Raw genomic sequence first — 22,443 nt, forward strand, 5'->3', positions numbered from 1 at the left:
TGAACAGCAACAAGCTCAACCAGAAAGCACAGCTATCTGAACCTTGTAGATGAGGCGCTTAGGGACATGGTATAGTGGGCATGGTGGTGTTGCGTTGACGGTTGGACTTGATGATCTTAGAGGTCTTTTCCAACCTTAATGATTCTATGATTCTTACTCTGAGCAAGACTAACACTGGTGAGTGAAAGAGTGAGTGTCAGAAAAACCACTACAGGAGACATTTGAACAGCTGGTACTTCTGAACATCAAATGGGGATGAAGTCTCCGGAGGGACGAATCAATGCCAGCAGCGCCTCGCACTATTTCTCAGTTGACTACAGCATACAGTAGAGGTAGGCATAAAGTCTTCCCATTCCAAGAAGCATTAATTAGCCCTAAGTGCTGCAGCACACCTGAGCAGGTGGCTGTAAGTACTTCAGCCTCATCCCATTTTCATTATGAAGCAATAACTAAATTTTTCTGACACAATACAAAATATCAATGGCAAGTTTTATCACACAGTAAATTTTGTAACTCTTGAAGCCATCTCAATGTTCAAGTCAACTATTTTTTCTCCTACTTTGTTACATGAAGTCATATTTAACATGATGTTCTGCACATACAAAATTACCATAGAATCATTCAATCATTTAGGTTGGAAAAGACCTTAAGATCATCAAGTCCAACTGTTCACCTAGCACTGCCAAGTCCACCACTAAACCATGTCCCTAAGCACCATATCTACACGTCTTTTAAATACTTCCAGGGATGGTGACTCAACCACTTCCCTGGGCAGCCTGTTCCAAACGCTTGACTATTCTTTCAGTAAAGAAATTTTTCCTAATATCCAATCTAAACCTCTCCTGGCACAACTTGAGGCCATTTCCTCTTGTCCTATCGCTAGTTACTTGGGAGAAGAAACCAACACCCACCTCACTACAACCTCCTTTCAGGTAGTTGTAGAGCGCGATGAGGTCTCCCCTCAGCCTCCTCTTCTCCAGACTAAACAACCCCAGTTCCCTCAGCCGCTCCTCATAAGACTTGTGCTCCAGGTCCTTCACCAGCTTCGTTGCCCTCCTCTGGACACGCTCCAGCACCTCCATGTCCTTCTTGTAGTGAGGGGCCAAAACTGAACACAGTATTCGAGGTGCGGCCTCACCAGGGCCGAGTACAGGGGCACAATCACCTCCCTGCTCCTGCTGGCCACACTATTTCTGATACAGGCCAGGATGCCGTTGGCCTTCTTGGCCACCTGGGCACACTGCCGGCTCATGTTCAGCCGGCTGTCAACCAGCACCCCCAGGTCCTTTTCCTCTGGGCAGCTTTCCAGCCACTCTTCCCCAAGCCTGTAGCGTTGCCTGGGGTTGTTGTGGCCGAAGTGCAGGACCCGGCACTTGGCCTTGTTAAACCTCATACAGTTGGCCTCAGCCCATCGATCCAGCCTGTCCATGAATTATGTCATTAACCAGACAGGTTAAATGAGATGTTACTCCAGTTTTATGAAGTTTGAAGCGTATTGACAGGCATAATGAAAAAAAATCAGTGAATCAACACAATTTCCTAACAGAAAATCACTAAAATCTAAAAGCATTGATACTGCCTAGAACAACAAATTCACAAAAATACTTGACTTCAGAGGATACGTCTAAAAGATTTTTTTTTTTTTAAATCCACAAAGAAAAAGCTGGAGAAAGTTTTCACATCTGGTACTATAAATATTTTAAGATGCAAAGACCACTTAAAACTTACCAGAGTTTCTTCAATAAAAATGTTTCTATAGAAACTAGGCAGATTCACCCCAAAATGACCCAACAAATAAAATTAGAAAAAACATACTGCAGCAAAACAGCTCAAAAATGTCTCCTCACCTGAGAGCACGGTCTGTGATCTGGTAACATCCAGACAGACTGAGAAACTGAAGAACTCGTGCAGTCTCTTCATCTGTTTTTTCACTCCCAGAGTATGCAGAGTCTTTTTTCTCTGACTGCTTAGTCCTTGTTGGTTTTTTACACAGTGCAGAGGACTCTGGAAGTGCTCGAATAGTTCTTAGTGCTGTCCCAGCACAACAAAATGAGTGACCGCAGTAAATCAAGTCAGTAGAAGCACAGTGCTGCTGCCACCCTCTAGTCCTTAATCCATAAATGTCTCTACTGTAGCAAGATGCAGAACAATTAATATGGGATGTTGGTTCCATAAGACAAAATCCTTCAACATTTCTGTGTCTCCACTCCGCAGCATCTTCAATGTCAGCTAAATCATCTGCATCTAGCATCCACACATAAGCAGAACTGAAGTTTTCTGAGCCATCAGGTTTAGTCCAATGCTGCTCACCATCTCCTCCCTCAATGAGGTTTTCATTGTTGATTTCATGCAAACAATTATACTTCTTGTTGGACTGCAGAGTAATCTCTCTGTTTTTCCACAAAGTCTTAGCATTCCTGTTTCTGCAGCTTTTCAGAATACCTCTGTTATGGTGAGTTGATATGATACCCAGTGCTCTGGAAATCCTCTCTACAGCCATATCTGTGATTTTTTCACATCCAGACAGATCAAGGTGGCGTAGATTTTGACAACAACCAACTGAAGACCAACTGAAATCAGGAAAAAAAGTGGTTTGGTTGGTTGGTTTTTTGTTGGGTTTTTTTTGTTGTTTTTTTTTTTTTTTTTTAGTTTTTGTTCAGAAACAGGTGTTAAGGCTAAATATACAAAAGAACATTTCATAAGTAAAATACTTATATTAATTCACAGGCTATTTAAAGAAAATACCCCAGTGACAGGTTAGATTTGATACTCCAAGTGCTGTATATATGCCTAGAAAAATTATGTCTAAAGAAATGTGACGTGAATCAGTAACAACCTGTATTTTTTCCATATACTGAGACTTAAAAGAAGTCCAAGTTTGCCAGAGACTTAAAAATCCAAATTTGCCATACATTGAACAAATTTTTAAATAGTAGATCAGACTGCAAACACCAAATACATGTGACAACAACTTCAAAAAGCAGCTTCTGTTGCATATAATGCAGTTACCAAGAGCCATCTAAGTTACTAGACATCTCAGTTAACTTCAGAAGGCTGAAAAAAGTGAACCTTCTGAACTAGCAAACTTCACCCCCCCACAAACACACACACAAAAATTATACATCTGAGATGTAATATTCAGTTTAAAGTATCTTAATAGTTGTAATTTCTAGTATTTGAGTTTCTCAAGCTTGGCTGTTTATACATATTGAAATATCAGTGTACTTAGATCATCTATCCTCCTGTCATTTCCCATTTCTTTCAGAGCGAATAGCTGGATTCCTGAAACACATTCTGTGTATAGTATTAATTATTCTACAAAAGTGATTAGGATTAGAGATGTTAATGAAATCAGACTTTTTCATATTAACAAAACCTCACCCCTTCAGCCTGGCCTTTTTCAACTGAAATAGAAATTTGATCTACAGTAATATTGTTACATTAGCTATAAAAGTATATAGCTGATTTAAGTGACCTTTACCTATCCATAGTTAATGTTAACTATCATTCACTTTCAATAAGCAATTACTTATATTTACAGCAAGCCAAACTCATTTTTTGAGTTACAAATTGGGGTGTTGGAAATACAGATATATAAGGAGCAGCAAATAATATATGTTTCACTACAGATTGACAAAACCTCACAAAGATTGATTTCCGAGCCACAGAAATTCCATAAGGCTTTTATTCCAACTAAAACTTCTTGCACAAGCTGCAGAGTGTTGTTACCAGCATCCATGCTGGTAAAATTTTCTGTGTTGTTCACACCTAAAACTTGAGAGCACTGTATAATGAAGGTGTTGAACACTGAAACAGCCAGAGTTTCAGTATCACAGCAAGACCCATTGGTGCAGGCTCTGCATCCATGCACCATCCCATTAACATCAATGAAATTTCTGCAGGCTTCAGTAAAACTCAGGAATCCACAGTTACTACACCTAAGCCTTAGAGCTCTGCCCACCATTTGATCAGTGTCTTAAACAGCAGTATTCCAAACACTACCAGCTATATCGGACCAAGAAGTACCACAACTGAGTGGCTCTGCAAAAATGTATGGACAATTTCAAGTTGTTAATACTAGAACAAAACACAATTATTGTTATGGATAGCTACACATTGATAGGTAATATCCAACAGTGAAGACAGAGCATTTTAAATGGCCATTACAAAGTTATATTGCTTGCTATTTCATCGATTTGTTACTCTGGTTTAGTTCTTAGTTACGTGTGAATCCTGAATGTGATTTCTCTATTTTTCTCTTTATTGGCAATGGACTAAGACATGTTTGAATGTTTTTCCCCCTCAAAAAGCTGGATTTTTTTTTTCCTAAAAGAAACGACAATTATCTAACCTTTCAAACGCAGAGTCTGAAATATCAGTTTGAGTGAGATCCAAATGTTCCAAGTTGGGGCAAAGCTCCAGGATCTGTCTAACCTGGACAAGGAAAGGAAAATAATCAGCAAAGACACAAGCCAATAAGGCTGCACACAGTGTCAAGAGACAACATACGAATTAACATTCTGTTGAACTGCACTCATTTTCAGTACCCGAGTGTTTTAAGCTCAGGCACAGCAGTTATTAATTAGAGGCTGTAGAGCCACAATTATTAAATACCAGTTTCAAATTACATACCATTTTGCTAGACACTGCAGAACTGTAGGCCAATACTAATGTCTTCACTGAGGAGCCTACATGCGGGAGGACATTATGAATTAAGCCATGAAGTAAACGTTTTTCCATTTGTGCTATATTAATGGCAAGTGAATCTTCAGGTGCTTCTTCTGCAAAAGAAAACCAAAAGAGAAAGACTGAAAATATGCTTTGAGTCATCTGGAATTCACATTGCCCTCTTACATCAAACAAGTTACTGGAGAAATTAAAGAAAGCTTAACAAGGCCTTAAGTTTCAGAAAGTACCTTACATCAAACTTCTGCTGAATTCTAGCTCAACATACTACTTAAGCATTATCTTTAGAAACTATCTGCTTGTCTTTCTGACAGTCCTGAAGAGTTTAATTCTAATAGCAAGTAAAAACAGTAAGAGTCTTAACAGAAGATTATCATTAAAGGACTTGGAGAAATATTTACTACAGATTATGTACCGCTCAGGGCTGTCTGGGGCAGCTGTTTCCACCAGCTTGCTTTATACATTGAAATACTATCTCCCGAAGCATTTCATATCCTGTGATATAACAGCTTAAGACAAATTTTAAATTAAAGCCTAGAATGCACAAGGATACAAGATGATTCATCCAAGCTTCCTGAAGAGATGAAGCTGAGCTTTTACCTCTTCCTAACTCCCAACACATCCCCATAACTCTTCTTCTACCTGCACTCATGTTTGCTCTCTCCTAGATGAATTAATTCAGCTCATCAAAACCAGCCGCCTGCTTCTCCCTCCCCTTGCCCTCCATTCCCCTTTTTTTTCACCCAGTTGGGAGTCAGGATGAGATCAAGATGAGGAGGAAGAACACTCCTTTCAGGAACCTTAAGTAGATGCTAGACAAAACTTCCTAAGTTCTTTTTTACTGTGTAAGTCTACTTAGCTTAGTAAGCATTTAATCTAGACAGAACGTAAGTATTATTGCATTTGTCATTATTTTAACGTACTAGAATCAACTATGAAAAAAAATCTGTACTTTAAACTGATTTTACAGAAAAGACTCCATTTTGTACATTTATTTCTTATAGCTATGTCATGTTCAGGGCAGGGGGCGGGAGAGGGCAGGAAAAAAAAAAATCACCAAAATCTGAATTTACCTACCAGATTCATCTATGTCAGCATCTTCATCCCATTCCTGGAAAGCACGACTTTCATCTTTTCTATTTTTCACCCATTCCTCATCAGGTTCCATCTCAAGATCTGCCGCAGGACCACTATACCAATCACCTACTCACCCCCCCCAAAAAAAAGAAGGAAAAGAAAAAAAAAAAAGAAATTAAGACAAACTTTTCATCACTCCAGAAAATAGTAGTGATAACTTCTCGGGATACTGTTACTCGACCTAAAGATATAAGTGAACTTTGCGTTCATCTCATAAGCCTGTTTTTAGTCACTGCACATGACAACTCCAGGACCAAGAAACCCAAATTCCAGAAGTAGCCCACTTACAACAGCTATACAATACTCGACTCTAACATAGGTATTACTCAAATCAATAGACAATCATTTTTTAGAACATCTGGATGAACATTAATATCAGCAACAGCTCCCCTGTTTTAGCTGGTAGGGCACCCCCTCTCCCCAAGGGTTACTGCACAGGCATTATTTACTTCTAGTTTGGGTATACTATAGTGTTGGGCTTAGTATAAGCAGGTCTGCTGCCTCCCTCAGCACAGACATGCTTAAAACAGAAACAGCTTATCCTGTTATCTCACTAGTGGGGGATCCTGCTATCCCCAAAGCAAGAGCAACCCTTGTTGAGCGGTATCTAAAGGAACAAGGTTTCTTATATGAGCAACACAGTGACAACAAAATCCTAATTGATTGTCAACCAACAGTGAAGCAAAAGGTTTCGGTAACATTTCTCATCTTCTTTAACCCATCTTTATAATATATAAAAGGTCTCAGAAGACCTCTCTGTATTAGGAAAAAAAAAAAGTTAAAAATTTAACTAAGCTTGTAGTTTTATGTTCTTTTTCTCCCCTCTGGCAGTAAATCCTATTTGAGAAGCTTCGACCCAGTTTAGAGCACTTCTGCACAAACAACTGTAGTAGTATAGACAGTACGTCATGAGACTAGCTTCCTGTTGTGGCAAAACCATGTTTAGGAATATGTCATTTTAAGCAGTTGCCAATTATCTTTTTTGCATAGCACTGAATTATCGAGACAACTAGGTTTTAGATGAAAATGAAAATTTAATAATTTGAACTCTCCTCTCCACTCAGTCTTTTGCAGCTCAGGGACCAATCTATTATTTTCAGTAAGATTTATCCAAGCAAAAAAATTAATTCAGACCCAAAAGTCATTTAACTCCTCTCTACCTTGTACAGATTTTAGAAGCCATAAAGGCCTGGCCAGAAAGAAGTTTTTAGCTTTTATGTATCTCAAAATTTAAGTTATATATTGTTAGCTTTCTCTCAAAATCTTACAAAGGCACATAAAATACAACTTAAACAGCACAGATGGTCTCCTTTTTACTCAACTACACTGACATGGCAGCAATTGTGAAGCCTGCAATGCCATACTCCAGTGATTGTTTAATTTAGGTGTCACAAATATGGACAAATACAAATAGAAGTCTCACTGGAATATGAAGTATTTTGTCTATTTGAATAAGTACTTTTGCAAAGGTTACACTTCTCAATAGGAATTTTTAATTAACAGGAGAGTTTGAGGAACATAAGTTATAACAAACCACTTAGTCCTTGCTACAGTAGAAGTTATTGAAGTTAGTTATCTAAAGAATCAATACTAAAGCTAACATTCATACAGTTTTCTTTGAAGTTTGAATATAAAAAGTAAGAACAGATTGTGAGAAAATGTTTTTTATTTGTTTTGTCCATTTATTTATTTGTCCATTTGTTTTAAACTTCCATTCTGCAGTTAGGTCTGAATCACAAGACAGACCTCTCAGAGGAGAGCATACTGGCCAGGAACTAACAAAAAAAAATATATTTTATTTCTACCTGGTAACCTAATGAAATAAAAATATTACTGATATAGGTGTAACAACAGTATTTATAATTCAAAACCCCTTAGATTCTTAAATCATAATTAAGATGTTTTATTAGTGAATATACTTGTTAGCATTCATACAAACAAACAAACCTCAGTAAAATTAATGAACAGTTTGTATACAAGAGCTACTCACGAATTACAACCAAGACAACTTTTAGTTTCTTAAGTTTCTTAGATGCAAGTACGTTTGGGGGATTTTTAACATTTAACCAAGTTTCAGGGCACTATCCTTTGCCAGAAGCATGCTCAGCTGCCAGGTTCATTGTACATGACAGCCTATACTAAAACGTTCTCTTCTATAGACTCAGAAATTCTGGTAATTGACATGCTTTCAAAGGAAGAATTACGTTTAACTTACCTCTGGCCCAGTGAACAGGGTAAAGATGTTTCCAGAGAGATCCAGTTTTGGCCAACTGTGACCACTCAGTGCTTACTTGACTACACTGACATAACTCCTGGGGGTTAAGGTAACTGAAAATGGTCAGCATTACTTCAGGAGGAAGATTAGTAATATTTGTGGTGTGCCCTGTTACTTCGGTTTCTGAAATATAGAAAGTGTGTGTTAAGTGAAGCACAGCCTCAGCTTTAAATAATAGTGGAACTCACATTTTGACTAGGGCAACGAAAAAATAATGTCTGAAAAAAAATTTTAAACAATTGTTTGGTGTAAGAGTTGAAAAAAAAAAAATAGGTATTGCTTTGGCTTTAAAAAGCTTTCACTGTAATACCACCTTAAACAAACAAAAAAAATCAGCCCAGCTTTCTGTTTGCCATTTTCTCAACTTGCTAGTTTTTTCCAACCCTGATCCCGCAAGGGTCCAAAAAAGCCCTGGACAAAAGTAAACTGCTGCTACTCAACCACAGCAAGATGAAAGCAGTATCTGCTCTAAATGAAATGCTTTAAAAAAATGCCTTATGTCATAGATGATATATATACCTGCTTTGCCACATTTCCAGGAAATAGTACTAGCACACAGAATCTACCAGCTGGGACCACCCTCAGTGAAAGTGCTCAACCTCCTGACTGGGACACAGCAAGAAGTCCATGCTTAACTCTTTGCAGCTGTCTGATTTTTTTATTTCTAGCTTTAACTGCTAGCATAGACAATTAATTTTAACTCCTGAATGGTGACAAGCCTTCAGATTGGAAGGTAATGCTAAATATTAGGTTAAAGGCTAAAATTTGACCACTGTAATTAATACTTCAGTGGACAGCAGTAAGGACCATCTCCAATAGCTCTCCCTTATTGCAGTACAAAGAGAGCTGCAAACTACATAAAATAATAAATTCAGTGCTTTGGTTAGTGTTTTTTTTGCTGTTTTAAGAAGATTTTTAATGCTTTGTTTAACGACAATTTACTTGAGAAAAAAATATTTCTAAAATAGTTTTCAGGAGTCCTTATAAATAGCAGGTTTCACAAATTAGTAGCATTTTATTTTTAAAGATAGACACAAAGTACCTAAGACTTTACAGCGAGACAAGGATCAGGTTTCTTTTTGCAAAGAAGCTTCAAAAGTGAGCATAATCTAAACTTTACCCTGTGATAATCTATTGCTACTTCAAAAAAATATAATTAAATACAGTTTCACTTGATAAATCAATATATTTATTCATATATCTGGCAAGTCGCTGCAGGTAAACTACAGAGAATTTCACACTAAAATGCAGTTAAAACTGCACAGGACTGCAAGCTGTGTAATTTTCTTCCATTTTTAAAAAAAATGGATGCAGGACACATACTTTCTTCTCCCTGAAGTCTAGAACACACTATTGCAGAATTACTACTGTCCCAAAACTGCTATTCCAGTTAGACTTAAGAGCAAGTAATGCCATAAGGCTACTTCTGTCAATTCATCTGTTCAGACTCAATAGTATTTCACACCATGGACCATGATCTTTTCTGAAGGTTTCACCTGGAGGGCAGAAAATGACCAGTTCAGAGAAGTCAAGTTTCATCAAAAAAATCTGATTACAGAGTAGTTTTTCAAGTTTTTCTAATGAGAGCACCACATCTTATCAACACCACAAAGTCAGTTCACGAGGGCTTGCTCTACCTATCAGTCTCACACCCCAGTATTACACTTTTGGTACATTAATTCCCCTTCTTTGGGGCATCAACTCTTCTTTGTTAGTTAAGAGTGAAAACTGCAAACACTGACAACTTAGGCTGCTTCAACAGTCACAGAACAAGCCTGAAATGCACTTTAATAGTTATCCTTTTATTCTAAATTCCATCAGGAAAGGCAGTTACAGATGAACGCAAATTAAATATCCACTTTCAGAATGCACGATTCATCTGACCTACTCACACACTGCATGGATTCAATCCCTTGCATCACTCCACATACACAGTTTCTTCCTTTCTGATTCCTGAGAGGCCCAGGGAATTTAGGTAATGGAGTTGGGAAAGATGAGTTGCTTTTAATTTGAAATATTGTCAGTTGGCTAACTATTCTGTGTTATTAGACCATCAACAGAAAAGCTTACAAAGTGGTCCTGAAAACCAAGAATTATATGCAGGGTCTGCAAATAGAAAATATAATTTCAATAGAAGTATGAAATCAGAAGTTAATTATCATTTCTGCCTGTTTATTATATCAAATATTACCACGGGAGGGAAGGGAGAGGAAGAAGGTTGAGAACAGGTAAACAGTGAAGTACTATCTACATTACACCCTGCCAAGAAGCCTGTGCAAACAGTAAAACTTCTTGAAGTTTCAAAACTGGTTTGAAGAAATTCTCGTTTTATAAAAACTATTTTATTTGCCAGTACGTAACTTTAGGTATGTCACTGGTGTGGCTTTTTAGATAAAAATTGCAGTTTGAAAATTATTTTAACTTTAATTAGATGCTTCACCTTGATCTGCCTTCTCATCCACAGAATACTTAAAGACCTTCTGAAGCTCTTCAGCTTGATTCCACTTACTAAGACCTCTGAATTCTACAGCCTCCTTCTGTGAGCAGTGCTGTGCAATTACTTTCTTCTTAATATCTTTCAATTCTTCGTAAGTAAAGTATTCCATCAACATTGGCTGAAAAACCTAAAGCAAAAGAAAAAGGGGAAAAAAAAAAGAGTCTGGTGCTGACGGAGATAGTCGATAACGCTACACAGACCTACCAACACAGAACTTCCTGTTTCAAATTCTCTCCAAGTAAAACATGTCATACATTAAGCAAACCTAGGGACAGGACCATGGAAGTTTTGAGTTCCAACCCTCTGCTTGCCAATGGATCACTGCATAGTCTCAGGCAAGCTGTTTAACTGTTTTCCCCAACAGAAAAGGGAAGTAATTAAAGTTGCTTAAACTATGTAACTTATCAAGGTACTCACACAGAAGGCAAAGTGGCAAGGATGAAAAACATGAGAAAAGATTTCTCTTGGACACACTTCGGAAGATTTACTGTCTCCAGAAGATGCTTCCCCGTTTTTGGATACCCACAAATCATCAGACTGGCAGTACTAGTCTACGTTTCAAATATAGGTCAGAGGCTGTTTGGGAGTGTCAGTTTGAGTCATAAAGCACTGGTTTACAGGACTTCTCTTTTTCCTTTAAGTATTGCTACACATCTTCTTAAATAACTACCTGCTGCAAACAAATCCCAGCCCCATTGGACTTCTGTTATCAATTTTTTAAAAGACCAGAATTTCATCTTAATTTTCAACATATTCACTGTTTCAGAATGTGTCACTTTGCAGTCAGAGAACAGAACAATGACACCACAGTCCTGAATCCAAATTGGCATAGTAATAAAAACAGAGAATTGTGAACAAACTGAACCTCTAAGGCCTTTGTCTCTATTCAGTCATTCCAAACACCAAGGAAGATCAGCATATTTGAGGTAGATTTTTACTTACCTCCTCCTCCTCTTTCATATGAGGAAGGAAATCCCTGGTAAAGGCTTCCAATCTTTCTTTCAGCTGTTTCGCATAGTTTAGCTGTTCATATTCATTCTGAGAAGAAAGCAAAGATTTAACTATTATCTAATCTTGTCCATTCATTCAAGGGTTGAACTGTTAAATAAACCAGTGTTTCAAAGTAAAGTCTTCCCCATGCATGCAGCATGTTTGCTCTATTTCATGGTAAGAATGTGTTCATTTACAAAGTTTCATGACAAGCTGACAGTCTGTATTGGCCTGTTACTAGGCAGAACAAAGTACTCCCTTCCTGCCTGATTCCCATTTATTTTGTTATCAGACATGAATTAACTTGTCTAATCACGTTTTTACTTCGGAGCAAAGACTGAAGTCTGCCAATCTATAGTCTCACCCAAAGTTCACAGTAGTAACAGATTAATCTAAATATTTGCATGTTTTACATAAGAATTTTTCTAGGGTACAGCAGTTCCACTTCATGTTTTAACTGCATACAGTTTACATTAGTTATTCTACAATTCTAGCTTCCAAATTATAATCAGAATTTATAGTCAGACATGCTCTATAGATATTTACTTTGGAAATGGAAAGAACTCTTAAATAAAGATGTAACTGACTTTTAAATGTTCAAGTTAGACCAACCTCATCTATCAATTTGTAACTTGTTCTCTGTGCCAGTAACAAGAAGCTGGTTCTGAAGTCTGCCCAGTAATTGCAACATACTGAAGTTCCTCATAGCTCTTACAGTAAACATTGTAAGTTTTTCTTTTCAAACTTCTACAACATCAAGAAACCCTGACTATTACAGAAAAAAGCTTAAGTCATCAGTTTAAATTAAACTAACCACACTCTCAAAGTTAAACAGTATTTAAAGAGAGCTGGAGAAATCTGGTTTTCCACACTTAAAAAGTCAAGTAATAGAACAACACTAGCATCTACCAGAGAAGGTATAACACAAAGCCAAGTGTTAAGTTTCCCCTCTCCTTCACTTTCCTTCATTTTCCGATTCATTAATGGTAACAACTTAAGACAAATTGTAAGGTTTGATATGCACAGGGAAAAAATTATTTGCAGGATTCCCAGGTCAAAAACACCCTTAGATAGTAAAATGGAATCAACTGCATATTTAGTATTTTTCTTACTGAAAATATGGACCATGTGTACTAGACATGTAATATGGGATGAAAAATTATTACTGGAGACTATAGTTCTTAAAGTGCAGGAAGGGGGAGTTGAGCTGGGTACCCCAGAGGAAAGACACAGCAGAATTCAAGTAGGATTCTACAGGAGAAGAATTTAACAACTTTAAGTTGTGAAAAAGCCAGCTGGAGAAATAACATTTGGAGTTTCTTCAGGACTGGAACATTAACAGCATTACTGAGCAACAGATTACTGGAAAGAGTACATGACTCACTAACAGAATGAAACATTTTTATTTTTAAGTCCTGTAATCATCTCCATTTGTGACAGTAATACAATGCTATGTGCCACAAAAAAAAGATACTCAGGGCTTCCTAACAAATTAATAAAAAACATTATTTCTATAGTCAGAAACTATCTTGACCAAATAGCAGAGCAGTCTTTGTATTTAAAACTTCCATGTTGTCTCTCCAAAATACCTCCAATTATGCAGTGATGGACTTCTGTCACAAAGTCACATTCTGAAGAGAATTTTTACTAGAAATTTAGTAACTGTGATGAATGGCAAAAGAATTGGTGTTTTGGACTGTAAAGTTTTTACTACTATATCAAGAAGCCACAAATGTTTCTTCTTCCTCTTTATTTGTAGAAAGTATTAAGAAAAGTTGAGGCAAACTAAGACGTAATCACAGCATGTTTTCCTTAGGACACAAGTTCTTCTTATAGTCTACTTACCTTTACATTCTTTAACCCTTTCTCAAAGAGGCTAAGCATCTCTGAGAGTTTGTTGTCCGAGTGCACATTGTACACTGTCCGGCTACGTTGCTGAAGTAAACCAATGATACACTCATTTTCAATCTGCTCATGCATTTTAAATTCCTTGAATGTGGCATACAGAGATTGCAGAAGAGCCCGAAAATCATTGTTGTTGGAGAAGTTGGTCTTGGAAAGCTAGAATAAACAAGAGTTCATAAAAAAATCAATGAAAATCATGTCAAGGTCAAGTTAAATCCTTAGAACAGATATTAGGCTCCTGTTATTCATTGCTCTCATTACTTATAACATAAAAGCTGAAAACCTTCAGTTTTATAAAGAAAATGGGCAAAAAATCAAAATTGAATTTGCAATTTGAGCAACTCACTTCAAAGACATCAAAAATCAGAGTAATGAATGCTTTTAATTCCAATCTTCAAGCACAATAGATAAAAATAAGGGATTCAAGTGCATAGATAGGAATACACAAACTAGTCTTCTATGTGAATAGTAACTTTCCCATAATTTATCTAATTGGTGCATTAGAATGTAATTTAATACAACTTCTTCCAGAAGTGGGCAGAACTAATATTGGCATTTTAATAGTACAGATTAACAAATCCCTACTAACATGACTCTTGAAATTATTCACAGAATTCATAATTATTTTAACCTTCATGACTGACTTGCCATTTGATTTTTATTTGTTAACAGGAACTGACACAAATTCTATATAAAACACTCAAACTCATTTTAAAACTTTCAAAAACTCATTATGCATGGTTGTTTCATGTATGTTCCCTCTTACACTTTACTAAAACAGTAAGTCATTCACACTCAAATTCTGTTAACTCCCCAAAACAAGTTAACAGAACAGTTGTGCTTTGTGAATGAGGTTTAAGTAAACTAAGGGATTTAATTGCACAATTCTCTGATTTCCAGTGGCAACTATGTAACTGCATTTCCCACCACAGGCTCTGAAGAAAAAAAGAAAATGAAGCTATAAATTTTAGAAATATTACACAGAACTAATGATAAGATAACCACAGAAGTTTAACAAAGCATAATATATGCAATAATGCACATTGTAAAGAAAAGCGTGTTACATTTAATCATACGAAGTCTGAAGGCAACTGTCACATTCCACATGAACGAACAGAGCTTAAGAAAACAGCAAAGTAGTACGATAACTTTTCAAAGGAAGATCATCCTTGAGAGAACAATGCGGTTATAGCATTAGCTTTAAGAAGCCAGTAAAATCAAAGTTGTATTTAAGGAACATAAAGCAATCTTGTGAAACCTTGCGATAAACAAATGTAGAAAGATTTCCTGGTAGAAATCAATGCAATCTCCCCAGGTAACTGAAAGGCTTAGTCATTTTCCCAGATCTACATTTTAGTCCTTACTAAGAAGCTATTATCATAGGCCCCTGAGCCCACCTTTATGGATGTATTATCCACAAGGAACGCTGAGTCCTACCAAGTGAATACAAACTATACTAACTGTTGGAAAAGATTTCCAATGGACCAAGAACCAACAAATTAAGACAGCACAAAGTTCTAGGTAACACGGTAGTGCCATTTTTACATGCATACAGTCACCATTAGCAACGATATGTTTTAAAATTGCATTTTCCTTTGGTGAATGTAGAAAAACAGTATTTTTTCCATTCTTATGTTTTATTCCACGTGCAGCTTCAAGAATCATAGCCTACAGCAATATACAACAGCAAACATTCTAAAAATAGAAGTATTTTAATTTACTTCAGAAAACAAGCCACTGGGGTATTCAGAAGTGTTTTAGTTTACAAAGATTCTGGAATCTAAGGGTTTTACTAGAAATGGGAATCTGAGACTTATATGTTCATATGTAATACTTACCTACATCAAAAATAACCGTAAATTGAGATATCTAAAACTTCTATTATTTAAAAAAACCCAAATGCACTTACTCATTCTGACATTGCATTGCCACTTCCTGGCAACCACTAGCAATGCAACCGAAACACGCTGGACATCTGCCAAGTACTTACGCAACTCCAACTCAGCTGTGCCTACTGTACATTACATACCATACATATGAGCAAAATGACTGTCATTATGGAAAAACACATTTACTTAGCCTCAGCGGAGATAGAAAATAGGGCAAAGTTAAGGGTTTGGGTTTGTTTCCCTGTATCTTTTAGACCAACTACTGACAGATCAGAAAAAAATCATGTTTGTGATGCACTGTGTTAGGATTTGAGGCATGCGTTGTCACGCACATATCACAAACAGGAAAAGATCTTGGCTCCAAAGACCACTTCTATCCTTTGCTAAGCTCAGAGAATGCAATATATAGAGCAGTGGTACTAGATGAAACTACAGGCTAGACTTTCCACACTGAAAAGCAGAAGTCTGAACAAGCACAGGAGATAGGTGCAGAAATATGTCTTCAGGATAGCCTCCTCACCTCCAGCCATTTGTGATTCAGACCTCAATAATGGCTGGAGTTTGGTTTCTAATGTAGCATTTCTCTTGATCAAGGACCGTCTCAGAATTGTTCATTCCACCCATAAGGATCTACAATACCTGAAGTCAGTCCCCAAAAACCCTTTTTCCCAAGAATCCCATTTGCTCCCAAATGCTTGGCATTTTGATTGATGTAAAAACGTAAACAAGGCTGCTGAAGTGTGTAACAGTAAGGTTAGACAAAAATACTGTATTTTGCTGTTGGTTTAAAAAAAAAAAATCACAAAATTAGTTCTGATACAAAATAGCCATCAATATTTCTACCAGGAAATCTTTCTACAAAATCATCCTCCTGACTTTCATGACTCAAACTTCTGTCGAACCTACTTATTATCATCCACAAATCTGGAATAAATAAAGAATCCATTTGTGCATCCAATTTAAGAATTCCTGTTATAGATGTATTGTTATAGAAGCCACTGTAACATGAAATGCTTGCATATTCACCTCTGCTACTGAGGCTTCCAGCAGATATCCAAGAGATTAGGAACTATGGAGAGGATATTGAAGTTTAATGACTGTACTTGAATCAGCAATTGGTACATTAAAAAGGTCAGCCAAAGCTGAGGAAAACTGGCTTTTCAGAGGACAGGTAGCCTAGCAACAAAGTCACTCGGTCAGATCTGTAATTTCATTACCAGGACTGATGAAGTCTTATGATGGGGGACCAAGACTATTAACAGACAGCAGCTGCTACACTCTGAGGTCCACTTTTCACCACTTCTATACAAGGAAAACTAGTGCAGGAGTTTAGTAGTGCAAAAAGAAAGCCACCACCCCCCAGACATGGACAGAGAATCCCAACAGAACGGCAAGGGGGAGGAAATGGATTGTATTAAGGATATTTGCTGACTGGTCAAAAATATAAAGCACAGTGTGTGTGTGATCCCTGAGCAGGCTTAAAACACACCGCACTAAACCGATGATCACAGCCAGAGGTGTTAGAGATACCTGGGAGCTTTCTGGACTTTTGAAGACATTAGATTTAAACAACTGCAAGTTACAGCACAACTGCGTGTGTGTTTGGAATGCAAATTTGAATTGAGGAGCAAGAGAAACAGTCATGGTGCCTCCTGAAGCCTCATGAAATTTAAGAATTCTACATAATCCAAACAGCTGAGCAACAGGCCAAACAACAGACAATCGCATTGCAAATTTTGTCTGAAACACTTCAGAGACCTTTGGCTGATGCAGGCATACTCTAGAAGTAGCCAGGAGCTGTTAAAGTTAGTACTGAGTTTATTTATTAAACCCTTAAAACAAAAACAACAACAAAAAAGCCCCCACCAAACACCACACCATACATCAACTTTTTTCATGTAAACTGAGGTAGGCACATCAATAGTCTAAGGGCCTCTGTGGTGCCAGCAGTGAAGCAAAGCAAGAGGTCACAAGATGTACCAAATCTATTCCAAGTAACAGCATGACGAGGAGATAGTCACGCTAACCTAAGACTGCTGTTCTCCTCTAAAGTTCTTCATAGTTAACTGGTCAATTTAGGGGTTTTGCAGTATACAATATTTAAAATCAAGACTGAAATAAAAATTGGAAATATTGATTATTTAATCAGGGTTGAAAGCACTGTGTAAACAAATATTAGGATTATTAAGAAGTAGATCTTAGAAGTTTTCTGCCATTGATTCAAGATCAGATAATTCCATCCTTCCTTTGCCGGAAAAAATAGTAACCCTGAATTAAGAAATCACCTGATGGACATATTTTTTAAACCTCAAATTACACAATAAAAAATAGCTATGTCTGAAAAATCTTTGTAGTTCAGACAATCATATATCAGTTTTAGGTGAGTGCCCAACTCCACTGGACTACAACAGAGCCATTAACATGGTCAAGATGAACATACAGAGATGTAGCAAACAAACATCCTTCCTTCCTGTAAGCTATTATTTCATTTTTGTGCTTCAAGAACAAGATGACAATACCGGCAAGATTAACAGTAATTGCTATTTATACAGTGCTTCATGTTCATGATGTTCAACTGAAGGTAATTCTACATTCAACTCTTGCATCTCCTTTGTGGCTTTAGTGCTTTCATTAAAAAAATGAAACTTTCTGTCAGATGAAGACAGAGATATTTCTATCCAAAGTGTTGTGAATAAATAAGAAAGCCCAAGTCTCCTGATCAAATCACCAAACAAAATACAGTATTACTTGGTTTCTGGAAGTATTTTACATATGTGCCAACATGGAAAAAAGCCTTCCTAGAAGAAGAAAATTAATTTTCCAGAAATCTTAGTTTACAGTGAGTAAATTGAAACAGTTATTTCACAGTATCGATGCCAAAAATACAGTGGAAAAGGTTTGCTTCTTCCTTAAAAATATCCAAGCATACTATTAACTGGCAAGGAGAAAGTAGCAAACAGGAATAAAGAAAAAGAAGTATGCTGCTTTTATCAGATTAGCACAGCAGTAAGCAAAGTCTATGCTGTGTGCTAACTTTCTGAGTTACAAGTAAACCTACTCAACTACAAGCTGGAAAATAGCAAAAATATGAGGAAAGCGAACAGGAAAGGGAAAAATGATTTTTCCACTCTGCCCAAAGATTTCATTAATTTAAAATGGAATAATTACTCAAGGTTAAAGAAGTTAAAAGTGGCTACAGATTCACGAACTGCTTTATTTCAAATGAAGGGTTTCCCCATCAGCACCTGTAACTTCCGAACAACCACTAGCTCTAGTTCCTAGTCTGGAATCTTAAAAAAATTGAAGGCAATTTTTCTTGCTTTTCATGTATCATCACAAGTAACATTTTCGATAGGTCATTCCTATATATTCAGCTTTCCATGTGTAACCACTGTGTTCATTACAAGCAGCTGATTGCCACTGGAGGTGAAATAAAAATACACCATTCCTGATGATCAATGCAGGCTAAATTTCTACCACTAGTTAACTCAGCAGATTTAAAACTCATTAAAAAAAAAGTAAAATTTTTTTCATTATAGAGCTGGCAGACGACTTTGATTTAAAAACATTTTTAGAATAGAATAGCACCAGGAGAAAGAAAACAACAGCATGGCATTACTAGTCAGCTACAACTTTTCACTCTTACATTTTTAGGTATTATCACTTTGCATGTGCAATAGCACTAAAATTCAAAGGACAGGAACTTGGACTCCACAGGGATATCAACTCAATTTCATGAGCAAGAAAATGGAGGGACAAAGACCATAACAAGGTGTGCCTGTGTCAACACCAAGAGCATGCGGTTTCATGTTATACTTAATCTGCTCTAAATTAGGGGGTAGGGATGGAGGAGGAAACACCCAAAAGCAGCAGCCCTGCCCCTGCTTCCAGCTGTACATTCCTACCGCTTCCCTAGAATATGCTCTAGCAATTATGCAGCTGCAAGAGAAACCCGTTTGGTGTACTGATCCAGTAAGAAGTTGTGCCTTTTTAGTGGGTTCATTTTTCACCTGGTCAGGGCGCTAGTCTGACAGACAGGCTGCAGTGACACCCAGTTACATGCCATGTCTTACTTAGGAATCCACAACAAGAAGCTCAGTTTATATCATCCCCAAGGAAGAACTACAGTGCCAAGATAGCCTAGCAAAAAGGATGACTGTCTTCTCACTGTTCCCTGCTCCTGGGAGGTGAACTGTAAGACAATTAGCTAAACTACTTCACACTCCAGCTGTTGGGATGTATGAAGCCTTAAATCAGAGGAGTAATACAGGTTTTCTACTCTGGGTGCTCTTCTTGGCTGTGGGTCAACCCAAAATAATAGTAATTAGTAAGGCAGGCAGGCAGGACAGGATCTGGCAGAACTCAACAAGAAATCCAAAACTTTCAAATGCCCGCCTGTCTGTCTTTTTGCCTATATAATCCTGTCCTCTGTGTAATCTCATCAGTTGTTCTGCAGCTTAACTAAACTCTTGAAATAGCCTTTCAAAAAGAAACAAACAAACAAACAATAAACACTATATTAACTCAAAGATTAAGGCAAAATTACTTTGTTTTTCAAAGAGCACAGGCAACAGGGCAGGTAAAATCTTGTACTCGCTATTTTGAAAGTCTAAGATCAAGCTGATAAATGCCAAGCATAAGAGCACAGTGGAGTTGGAAACAAAATGCTGTATTTTCATTTTTATTGGTGTCTTTCATATCACTCTCTTGCACTACGTATGTGTCAATTTTGTCTAATGAACACCTGTAGATCAGTTTTTGAATCAGAGAGACATTAAATAAATCTCTCTTTTACAAAGAGACATTAAATAATACAGAACTGACCACACCAAGATTTTCAGTGATGCAATTGCTACAAGTTTCAGACCCCCTTGGGGACGATAGCAGAAAGCACAGCTGAGTTCCACAAGTAGAAGTCTACCAGGAATGAACGGACACAGGCTGTCACCAGGTCTGCAGAGACGAACCCAACAAAACATTAAAGAAAAATTTAGTAAGGATATTAAATTCAAGGGCCTCAAATGAAAACCATGAAAACCACTTGCAACGATGCTGTTATTTACGTATCTGTGTCACAGCATTTCTCATATTCACTCTAGATGCCGTAGAAGACCTCTTTCCTGTCTTATATCCTCACACAGATAGGTACCTGCTAACACTCGGCCTTTTGGCCTTCTGTCAGGAGATACCTAAAGTCCCAAGAGTGAAATAACAGCAGTCTCAAGGCTCCTCTCCACTCTCCCACTGCAGTAACTCACAAACTACAAACATAGCAAAAATGCCTTTGCCAGTCTACGCCAGTCTCACTGCAATTTCCTAACACAATCCAAGGTGGGCACTGGAAAAACTCACCACTCTTGTCTTAATCCATCTTGGGCACTAACTGCAAAAACAAATAAAAAGCCAAGTCTCTCAAGAATTACAACTTATACTCTATTTAATCAGTTAAAGCATATCCTAGGATAGCTGGATAAAACCTGTACAAACACTGATACACGCTAATTACCGTCTCTAGCTTTTTAGAATGCATCACTTTCTCTTTTTTTTTTTTGTGTCACAGAGTAGGAGAGAATAAATTGTAGTTGCTTAAAGCAGAGAAGGGCAAAGGTGGGTTATTACTGCTCTCCAGAGCAGGCTGGAAGTGAGGACAAAAGATCAGAGCAACATGCGAAGGGTGAACACAAAACTTTTCCTACAATTCAAGGGCAAAAATAGGTGCTAAGCAATTACTTGGAAAAAAACCTGCTACTGTGTCTGGCATAAGAAAACACCTTCAAGTTTTTCTTAGGAAGGCAAAAAAGACAGACAAAAGGGCAAAGCATCTGATAGGTAAGAAAAAACAGATGTTTTGCCAGACAAAAAATAAAGAAATGGAGAGAAGGTTTGAGGTGGCAACAAGAGCTAAAAGTGTTCTGAAAAAAGGAGCGAAATTGCTATGCAGGTCTGAAGAGCCTCACTTAAACTCCAAACATGTTTTATCACTGTTGTCCCCCATTTCAGATCTCCTTTGGCACTTTACTTAAAAAGCATTTGCTTTAAAATGTAGATATTTAAAACACATTGCCACTTCCAGATTCATCTTCAAAATATTATTCTGCATGAAAAATGAATTCAAAACTGTTATTTCCCAATAGGTATAACAAGAAGTTACTGAACTATTCACTATCCAGAAGCTAAGATGGAAAGACGACTGGTAGAGTCTCTGATGAAATAGACGCATGGACAGCAAATTGCTCACCTATCTCTGGATGCTAATGAGGAGATTTAATTTCCTTCCATCAAGAAGGAAGGAATTTCCTTCCATCTTCTGCCTGTAGCGATAGTGTAGCGCATCGTTTGCAGACTTATTAACACTGAGCATCCTAAGTAGCTGTTTATTCATTCTAAACATAGGTGAAGGCAAGTACTCAACGCTACAGAATGTTAATTGGTAATAACCAAATACTATGAATTTCTAAATCAACACACACATATTTGAAGCAGCAGTGGAAAATGAATGGCAGTGTACCGAAATACTGAAAAGGGATTTCAAAATTAGAACGAAAGCTTTACCCACATTTGTTGATTAGAAACAGAAAGAGATTCATCTTAATTTGTCTAATTTTTCAGATTTCAGTCCCTCTCCCTGCCACGAAAAGTATAATCATAATGTGGTCATCTAATTCCCTGCCCAATGCTTTACAATATTAATTCAACTTAATTCAGGAGTATTTTTCGCTCCTAAAATGGTTCATCTGCAATATCCTTATTGTAAGAACATCACAAATTTAACACATGAAAACAATTCATTCTCTTCAGCAGAGGCCAAAGCTTGCAAGGAAGAGAAACAACTGCAGCACAATAGAAGGGTACTGAAATAGACACAAAGGTTAAGAAGAAATGCAAGTTATCAAATGAAACCATTATTAGGAAATAAAGAATGGAACTTTTTAGCTATATGGAAGTTTTGAAAAGAATCCTACAAAAATAACCAAGAACTTATCACTGCAGGTAGGTAGAACAGAAGACCATTTAGACTTCAAATGAGGAAGACAGAGGACACAGAAGAACAGCAAAAAAGTCTA

The 22,443-nt window shown here is 37.2% G+C and overlaps 1 protein-coding gene across 8 annotated transcripts in view; it reads right to left on the reverse strand.

Annotated features, from left to right (window-relative positions):
• Positions 1-22,443, reverse strand: part of FBXL5 (F-box and leucine rich repeat protein 5) — a 36,985-nt gene that overhangs the window by 9,792 nt on the left and 4,750 nt on the right. For 7 of the 8 annotated variants that reach the window (XR_012673464.1, XR_012673465.1, XM_075148801.1 and 4 more), the window contains exons 2-9: positions 13,431-13,646; positions 11,538-11,633; positions 10,539-10,722; positions 8,039-8,221; positions 5,764-5,889; positions 4,633-4,781; positions 4,352-4,434; positions 1,848-2,570 (exon numbers count right to left, since the gene is read on the reverse strand). Coding sequence is in view for 6 of the 8 variants with exons in the window: in XM_075148801.1 (XP_075004902.1) it covers positions 1,848-2,570; positions 4,352-4,434; positions 4,633-4,781; positions 5,764-5,889; positions 8,039-8,221; positions 10,539-10,722; positions 11,538-11,633; positions 13,431-13,646 (1,760 nt within the window). In the remaining 2 variants the exon portion in view is untranslated. Of the gene's footprint in view, positions 1-1,847; positions 2,571-4,351; positions 4,435-4,632; positions 4,782-5,763; positions 5,890-8,038; positions 8,222-10,538; positions 10,723-11,537; positions 11,634-13,430; positions 13,647-15,399; positions 15,506-22,443 lie in introns of those variants that run through there. The other variant, XM_075148803.1, reaches the window with a different exon arrangement.

The sequence above is a fragment of the Calonectris borealis genome, chromosome 4 (assembly GCF_964195595.1).
Source record: "Calonectris borealis chromosome 4, bCalBor7.hap1.2, whole genome shotgun sequence".
Taxonomy (NCBI): domain Eukaryota; kingdom Metazoa; phylum Chordata; class Aves; order Procellariiformes; family Procellariidae; genus Calonectris; species Calonectris borealis.